This window comes from Pezoporus occidentalis, unplaced genomic scaffold (genome assembly GCF_034315485.1).
Source record: "Pezoporus occidentalis ecotype Australia unplaced genomic scaffold, CSIRO_AGI_Poc_V1 ctg54, whole genome shotgun sequence".
Lineage (NCBI taxonomy): Eukaryota > Metazoa > Chordata > Aves > Psittaciformes > Psittacidae > Pezoporus > Pezoporus occidentalis.
This window is the reverse complement of record NW_026915877.1, coordinates 3,112,396-3,121,929: the sequence shown is the minus strand read 5'-3', so window position 1 is coordinate 3,121,929 and position 9,534 is coordinate 3,112,396. Positions and strand designations below refer to the sequence as shown.

The window sequence follows — 9,534 nt, the reverse complement described above, 5'->3', positions numbered from 1 at the left end:
GACAACCGCAGTTGGAGAAATGATGTTATTAAAATTCTAATGTGGAAAATCCTAATACTTTTCCCCTGCATACATAAAAACAAAATTATATAAATATAAAAGAAATCCAACAGATGTAGCGTCATATGGACTTGCTTAATGGCAACGCTTAGCCTTTCAAAAAAAGATTTACATCCACATTCAGTACTAAACTTGACATTTACATTGAATAATTCATAATTTGCTGCTTGCTGTGCTTTGCTGCCTTTCTTGTATTCCTAAGTAATATTAGCTTTGCTGCTAGCGAAGTAGCTCAGTTCTAACAAATGCAGATATTTTCTCGTTACTCTGAAAAACGTGACTGTGTGTTCAGCTAACCCCCAGTTACAACTTTCCCAGCAAGAACTCTGCCTGTAAATAGAAATGCTCTGCTCAGATTTAATTCACACCATTACTGGGCTTCAGCCTAATTCTCCCACAACTATTCCAAGTATTTTAACAGGAATCACGTGCAGCTTGGACCTGTGCTGCCATGCCGATGTGTGTCTCATTTTAAGACAAACCCATTCCACCTAACCCTTTGTACAGGTGCCAGCGAGGTGCTGTCAGGGCTCTTCCACCAAGCCATGGAGACCTCTCTTCAAAGCCACACATCTCCACTGCGCTCTGATCTGCAGGCAAAAGGAGAGGGGTGTGAAGGGGCTCCTGGATTCAGCACCTGCACAGAAACTGTTGAAGTGGGTGCTGACGCAGGACTTCACATGCAATTTCTATAGAAGTTACTGGCCTGTTGCAGGTTTTAGGGTTGCAAACACCATGCGTGTGCTTGCATAAATCCCCCGAAGTTTGCACTTCATTTTAAAATGAATTTATTTGTGCGTTTATTTTTTAATTCTAACACTTTACTCTCTGCTTTAACCACTCTGCCATAACCAAATTAGCAATTACAAAGTTTAGGTAGTACCAGGTTTTTCCTGCAGGCTCTGCCCCCATCAGTCGCTGTCTGGCCTTTTTCTCAGGGAGAGGTTTCTTAATCTATTTTTTCCTACCAATGGATCAAATAGCACAACACAAATCTGTTTCATTACTACAGCACGTGCTGCAGGGCCTGAAAGCCTTATTGTTTAACTAATTTGGTCTTTTTCATCCCCGGTGGACAAGCTTGGTTCCTTCACCTGGAGACAGGGCATTCTCCTGCACTGTTTTCCAAGGACTTCACTTGATGACCCCATAACCACAAACTCAAAGCACGGGTACTTGGTAAATCTTTCAATGTGGGTTTTTTCCCTCTTTTTAAAATTATTTTTAATTATTATTTTTATTATTTTTATTTATTTTTAAAACTTTCTATTCTAAATAGTTTATATTGCTTTTATATGAGCTTAACTAAGCTTTTATATACAGCTTTTAGTTCAGCTTCCACTCACTGATACGATCAGGCTTTATTAAGCGAAAAGAGCTCTTGCAAAGCATCCAAGGGCAGCCTGAGGGCTTTGGGATGGGAATGTGGAAATCTCATGTTTAATAACTGAAGTAAGCGAGGACATTAGTGATGCTCCTCACTGCTCCATCAGTAATTTTGGGGGTTCCTGCCAATCAAGAGAGCATGCGAGAAGGATGTCAAGACCTGGCTCATAAGGTACAATGACTTTCCTCATAGCTAAGACAAGTTTAGGGTCTAGCACTTGGGAGAACACAATCCAGGAGTAGAGCATGGGCTTGATCTGCCCACCTGGGGAGCAGCTCTATCGCAACAGACCTGCTCCTGGGGGACACAAGTTCAATAGGAGTGCACATTGTGCAGCTGTGGCAATGAAAGCCATCAAGATGTTGGGCTCCATCAACAAAGGCATCAGTAGCAGAGACAGAGAACTCTACTCAGCGCTTATTAGGACACACCTGGAATACTGTATTGAGTTTTGGTCCCTGCTCTACAAAAAAAGATGTGGACAGGCTGGAGTGGGTCCAGAGAAGGAAAGGAGAGAAGAGCAGAACAAAGGAGAGGAGAAAAAAAAAGTTTTCCCTTATTTTTCAGCTGTAAATCGTCCTTTAACTCAGGAGCAGACAGAAGCTCCCATGATTGAGAACTAGAAATGGCAAACCGCAATAATTTTTGCTATTTTTATGACTTTTTCTCTTCCTAGAGAAAAATTGGTGAAAGGAGCAAGAGCAAGAAATGATTTTCCTGGAACTGAAAATGAGTGATATTTCTACTGGGAGTTAAGAATTGCTTCTCTTTTCAAAAGGGCCTAAAATGATGGTGATTTGATGAGATGGAAACTTCAGAGGTAAGATTTAAAAAGTCTATTCGGTAAACCTGTTTTCTGTCTGAAAAGTTGGTGGCTCCTCATAGCACAGACGCTGCAACTCCCTGCCGCTGAGGTTCACAGTTCACATGCTCTAAGTACATTATATCTATTATATAGAATCATAATGGTTAGGGTTGGAAAGGACCTTAAAATATCTTAGCATTTTTTTGTTTGTTTTGCAATGTAGCCTTAATTTTGGTCCCTTGACATTTCCTCAGGGCAAGAATGCTTATTCTTCCTCATCTCCTCATCTGTAGTCTCCCACCATCACTGGGTTTAAATAAGAGATTTAAATAGTAGGTATTAACATCATCAGCAAAGTGAAATCATTAACACCCACGGGACTCACCTGGGAATGCTCTGCGCCACTGGACCTGGATGTAGACATGGCTGTAACAGCCTTTGATCTCCCATCCCATACCGTACCTGGGGCAGCACTGCTCAAAGCCGGGCTCAAGCGGTGGCTCAGGCTCAGTTTGCTCACACATTGGCACTGATTTTTGTCAGTCATCCTGAAACGCTGGTGGATTCTGTGGGTGCGCACTCATTCTCTTTGACTCGTGGTGACCTGTGCTAATGCTTTCTCAGGGTTTGTACGCAGGAATGCGTGGGGACACTCTCACTCTGCCTCTCCACTCTTCTTTGGCCTGGGTAAGCACGTCAAAACCCTTCCCATTTCCCCCATGTTTTCCAAAATAGGAATTTCCAGGATGTATACATATACATGTATTTCTGCTCTAAATCCTAACCCCTTATCTTCTGCTGGGATGGCACTCAACTACAAACACCTTTCTCGCAACAGTAAAAATGTGAGTGATTAAATCTCTCCATAATGGGTTTTGAAGGGAGTATTTCAAACCTCTGGTGTTTTTTTTTTTTTCTCCTAAGAGACAATGAATTGCTGAACCTGTCAGAGAAATGAGCTATGGAGGCCTGACTTCCCTCTGCTCAGCTTTCAAATGCTAAATAAACAGAATGGATTACCATCCCAGTTGAAACAACGGCTTCCAACACAGGGTTGGCCAGGAAGCTGGTGGGACTTTTTGGGGTACATATGTTTGGGTAGTGTTGCAGCTGCAGTGATGCACCACCAGCCCCTGCTGTAACCGCTGCATTTGAGCAATACTGTAGGAGACAGGCAAACGTGCCTGTCTTTTACAGTGAGCCTTCTCATCCCCGGTAGTGCACAGGCACAAAAACCAGGCCAAAGGGCAGCATTAGGGCAGAGATGCTCAGCATGGTGGAGTGGGGGCTCCCAGTGCCCCCAGAAAGTCCCTGGGCTTGTGATTTGGGGGCAAACACATTTATTTTCTGTTTTTTTTTTTTTTTTTAAAGTCTCAAAGTGTTTTTCCAGAGCTGATTCAACACCAGTGTGAACTGTGCTTGCACCAGATTGTGAACTAAATGCTGTTTATGCGTTTGGGATTTTGTAAATCAATAATGTGCTTACACCACTAGGTATTTTTTTGGGGAATCCTGAAATACGAAGTTTCTCAGCTAATACTGGTAAAAACAGCAGAGGGAGGGAGGGGACCAACAGCCATGTTGTCGGAGCGGGTCTGTTTTGACTTCGATGAGAAGGTCCTGGGTTGCGCAAGCAAAAGCTTTGATGGCCACTGGCTTCCCCAACTTACCCTTCGGATGTCACAGCCGATGGTATTGCCTTCCCGGAGGACGCAGCAGGCAAACTAAGGATTTGCAGTCTTATCTGTGAATTCTCTTGGCTTTTATGCATTGAAATCAACCTCAGCGTTGTTGGTTGCTACCTAATTTGATAGTGGTGCCCATGGCCCCATTTAAGACTGGGCACCCCATTGTGGCATCTTACAAATACACAGGAAGACATAGGCCCTGCCCCGAAGAGAACATCACAGTAACTTTTTTTTCTGGTGATTTAATCATAATATTGACAACTTTATCAAAAATTACAAAACTGATATTAAAAAAATCTCTAATTCTTAGTAAGACTAGAATGGGTTTTTTTTTTTTTTAAAAGTAGAAAAGCACTTTTATGCTACGGCTCTTCTGGAATTCTCACATTACAACCCTACATAGCAAAATACAAACTGTAGCTAAGAAAGGTAGCAGTCCTAAGGTAATTCAGTCCACCATGAGCCCTCTAACATCTCTATACCATCAAACTCAGGGACTCCAAAAGGATATCACATTACTTAGAAACCTTCTGCAGAGCTGATTTAGGAAATACCTTTAAATTTTAACCCCTAAAACCTTAGACCGTGAGGAGAACAGACCTGGGACATCAGAGGTGGGTCGGGGTTTTTTTGATTTTTGCAAGTTTTTCTGTTTAAGCTATGTGGATATTGCTTTTGCAGTTGATACCAGCCAAACATTTTCTGAATATGAAGAAAATCCATTGAAATAAATGAAAATATTTTTTTATGGTGTTCACAAAATGCACCATAATAGAAAGAGGAATATTTCCTTTAATTTGAATGTCATCTGAATGACTCAACCACATTGTCACCCACTTAGCAAAAGAAAGCATAATAAATAAATAAATAAATAGACAAGAATATGTAACACTTTACATCCTCAAAGAATCACGTCATTCCCTAATCTACTGAGATACTGCTTGACATCATGGGCTCACTTTACTCAGCCAGTTCAGGTTCGTGTGATTGTGCCATATTAATGACATATAAAGTGTTGTTCCACTTTCCACAATGGAGTATTTTTTTCTTTTTTTTACCTTTTAAATATAGGAATTCTCTCTTAAATTAGAAAGTAGGCAAAAAGTACTTTTTAAATTTTCATTTTTAAGTCTTCTATTAGAAAAAATATAGATTTATTAAACCAAAAATAATAAGGTAGAAAGAAGGGTTGGGCCTCCATCAAAAAAGTATATTATGCTTCAATGCAAAGAGAAAGAAATGGCTCTATGGGCAAAATTCAAGTATGAGTGACCAGTTTTTTAATCGTAAAGTAGGTGCAACATTTCTTAAAATGTTACAACACTGCATGACCTGTAATGCTCACAATATTTACATTAACTGCTTACATGAAACCATAAAAACTCTAAAAGAGAAAAAAAATTGGTATGGACTGAAGCAAACTACTCCTAGCACCCACATCAATGCCATTATTAACCAATGAAATCAAGTGCACAAAAATACTTTACATAGTCTACTGATGTAAAGTATACATTGGTGAGGAAGTACAAACCTAATTAGTTAAAATGCCAAAAGAAGGGGTCGGTCAATACAAACTTGGTTCTAGGACAGAAAGCAAAGGGAGGAAGAACCTAAATCAAGACAGGCGCTCGCACATGCGCACACACACACACACGCACGCACGCATGTAGTGGTGAGTTAAAACCCACGCGGGTGTGGAGAGACAGTGGGAAAGCGGCTGGCATAGACAATGGCCAACAGTGACTCTTTGAACGAACACGTCAACGTGGGACAGAAAAACGTGAGCTAAACTACACCCCCGAAAGACAGAAGTTGAGAAAAATAGTAAAGAAAATCAGTCACTTCACATGAGCTTGCATGGAGGATGGTGGCGTTACAGAAAAGACAAATGAACCTACCCCATGGAAGGAAGGGCTCCTGCCTCCAGGCCCCTGTAGCCAGTGCAGCTATTGTGATCCCTCGGGCTGGGGGGAAGGAGGAGTGGGATTTGTTCTGCCAGACATGAGAAAGCCCAGGGACGAGCCCAGAGGTAGTGCTGCATGCCCTGGCAAGTCCCCTCATCCTCGGGGATGGCTGGTCTCGGTCATGTCCTTCAGAGAGAGGAGTCTGGGACTTGGGCAAGGGGGATGGGAAGAGGAGCAATGACTTGTGATCCTGACGCTGAGTGCCGGGTGTCTGGAGAGTGGCAATACCGCCAGCTTCCCAGGATGCTGATCCCTGCCAGTCCTTAGCTAGAGAGTGAGATTTGGGAATTCAGGGAGGGGGGAAAAAAGGAAATGTGAGGTAAGTGGTGGCCCCAGACTAAGAGGTGGGGGTTACGCATGCTACCCCAGGACCAGGAATGGTGAAATGGGAATTATTTCAGGAAGCCTTGAAGTCAGAGGATGTCACTGCTTCCATCACCATCACCACCATCCGTGATAAAAAGAAAATGAAATAAAATGGAAATAATGTTGTGCTATACTTCCATTCGTTAATTTTATAATGGCTCATAGCTTTAGACTTTTAAATCTGTAGTGTATTAATTTTTTCTACATATGTTTCACATTTCTCACTTAATATAACATAAATAATTTGGTTAATAGATTTAACCTGCACATTTCAGCCACATTAATATATATAAGAATCTGTTAATGGTATAAATAATTCTTTTTAAATAAAATAAATCTGATATGTTACATAATACTGATAAAAATTACTGTTGCTAATAGTTTTGTAAGCCACCCTTAATTCTTTTTTGTTTTAATACTGTAAGATGGGTACTGGAATTACTTTCATGAACGCTGCGGAGCATGCCCTTTCACTCTACTGCAAAACCAAACCGTAATCAATACTGATCACATTATTAAAGCAGGGCATCTGCCCCCTTAAAAGTAAACACGATGGTTAATGACGTTAGATAATTTAAGCTAATAAATCTAGGGGTTTTGAGGGGTCAGTGTTACGGGGGATATAAACTGTTTAGTTTCTCAGGTGGCTATGAAACTTTAACTACAGAAATGGTTGACTAAAATAGTCCATCTACTTTTTTCTCTTTTTAATAAAATCTATTTTAAGCATTCTACTTTAAAAGCTACGTAAATAAAAATGCAACCGACAGTTGCAGCCTTTGAATTAATAATTAGAGCTGTGATCCCACATCCCGTTAGGAATCTGCAAGTTTGCACTCTCCTACAGAGACCTGAAATGGAGTACAGTACTTCCAGGCAAGGTTCATTCCAAACAGACAGTATCAATGAACACTCAGTGGCGTGAAGTGTATGTCATAATTAAGGTATTACATAATCATGCCTTCTCTCTGCTGTTAAATACAAAAACAGCATCTTTTACATTATCATATAAAAGCATTTAGGCTGTATTTTTATTTATCACTTTACACTGGTAGTCTCTTGTATGTGTACTCAATAGAAACCAAAGAATTTTGTACACTATTTTTTGTACAATAAAAGATAAAGTGTGCATTAGGTACGCTTGTACATGACAATATTGTACAATATTTACATTTCAGATATCACCATGAAATTCTGTATTATCTATATACACAATGAAAATTTCTCAGAAACATTTGGACTATTCCTTATAATCACAATTTTAGTATTATAGAAAAAAAAAAAAATCAGTAATCATCTGACATTGTTACTGCAACCTTTCAAGATTTCTGATTGGCTTATCCAGCAACCACTATCCCTCCTAATCATCAAAAATATTGTACCACTAATCCATGTAGCACCCTGTGATGGTATCTATCTGTCTTCATATAAATATTGATATAACCATGTCTATATCAATACCTACATATGGACCTATGTGCATGTTCATTTTGATAAGTACTGGACCAGTAACAAAGACATTCAATGTTATCTAGAGATCTTCCTCCTCTTGGGTTTTGGAGGCTTCACTTGTCTGTCTCCCTGTGGGATTTGGTGGACCTAAAAATAAGTATATTTAGAAGTTAGCAAAGAATATTGGTCAAAGTAACCAGCCAGTAATAAATGAGCTACAGGATTGCTTGAGATGTTGTTACGAAACAGTTCTTATTACACTTCAGGTATACATGGAAGCCCAAGTTATGGGGAACTTCAAGAACTTTAAGGCAGTAGAGAGAAAAAGGTTGATGCTGCAACCTGTGTGCCTTGAACCTTGGCTACCCTGGAGAAAGGTTCCAGCTACAGTAATTGTGAAAGCGTGTAAGTGGGACTGGAACCCAGAACTGAAATTATGTCAAATTCTTGGAAACAAACCTTTACACAGATTCATGACAAGAGCAATAGAGTAGGAAGTAGGTGGTGAGAAAATATTGCTAACAGAGAAAATAAAAGGAGTGAAATTTGGGTCCATGGTAGCGTTATTATGAAACAAGCTATGTTTAGCAAACTGTCTTCATTTAATTTTTAAAAGGAAATACTCAATTCAAGCTAAATGCTAGATTAGTTTGAGTGTGAAACAGTTTTTCATCACTGTCTGCTCAGTAAAAATCACAACTTAATTGGAAGAAGAGCCGTGGAGGAAGGCGCTGAGTGTGGAATACCACCACCATCTGTCGGTGGAAGCCAGCTGCTGTTCTGGGAAGAGCAGTCTGCAGCTTTCCAACAGCAGGCAAGCAACAGCAGCAAATCCTTCAGCAAGGTGCTATATTATTTCCCTGGGTCCGTCCTGATTCCTTCAGACCAGTAACATTTACTACATGTTTATTTGCTCTTACGAGTAGAAATAATTCTGAGCTAATGATTTTGTTTGCACATGCTTTTCACTTAAAATGTAACAGGTATCCGAACAGTAGTAGCTGAAAAAAAATGCAAGTCGCTAAAAAGAGAACCACAGATTCCCTAGGAGTGCTTCTAGGAATCATAGTCGTTAGAGAAATAAACTCTGGTCACAAATTTTTGTGAGCAGATAATTTAAATATAAACCAAGAGTAGGTAATGACACTCAGGCTGGTACATCAGCTTGTCTGCATTATGAAACAACCAGATGAGAAAATCCAATTACAGCAGTTTTCCTTGAGCCAGTTCTATCATGGTTAAAATGCACACACCATACAGTTTATAGTATCACTGGCTTTATAAATGAAAAAAAGTTAGAATGTTAGAGCCCAAACACGTCAGTGGTGGTGTAATCGACACAGGAGATGTGTGTGCCAAACACATACCCCACATTTATTTGTAACAGACCTACAATCAGATACTGCTTTCCTATTTCTTCCAAAGACAAGAGGAAAATGCACACTGTTTTACATCAAAACCCTATCTCATTCTGTAAAACTCAGTTTAAACAAAAGATTGCTTTTATTATTACTTAGAGCAGCCATTAAAAACTACTGCGTAACTTATTTAACATTTCTCGGTGGTTCTGAAATCAGCTCTAAGCCTCCAGTTCTGTATACATTTCCCTTTATACACTCCAGAAGCTCCCCTGTGGTTTTACTACTATTTCTAAATATGCACATATACAAGCATCTGAATATCAGGAAAATGCAATTTCTGTATTCAAATGTGTTATAATTAATAATTTGAGAAATTACTATTGGTAAGATAGGGGAGGTTTCATGTGCTGTGATAAAAATTTTGCATTTCTAAGTGTGCTTCAATAAAATT

General features: G+C 39.8%; 1 protein-coding gene across 13 annotated transcripts in view; it reads right to left on the bottom strand.

The window, feature by feature from the left end:
- Positions 1–7,279: 7,279 nt before the first annotated feature.
- Positions 7,280–9,534, bottom strand: part of MBD5 (methyl-CpG binding domain protein 5) — a 153,551-nt gene continuing 151,296 nt past the window's right edge. For all 13 annotated transcript variants that reach the window (XM_062637727.1, XM_062637725.1, XM_062637735.1 and 10 more), the window contains one exon: positions 7,280–7,869. In XM_062637727.1, the coding sequence (XP_062493711.1) occupies positions 7,798–7,869 (72 nt within the window). In that variant the 3' untranslated portion in view covers positions 7,280–7,797. The remainder of the gene's footprint in view (positions 7,870–9,534) is intronic.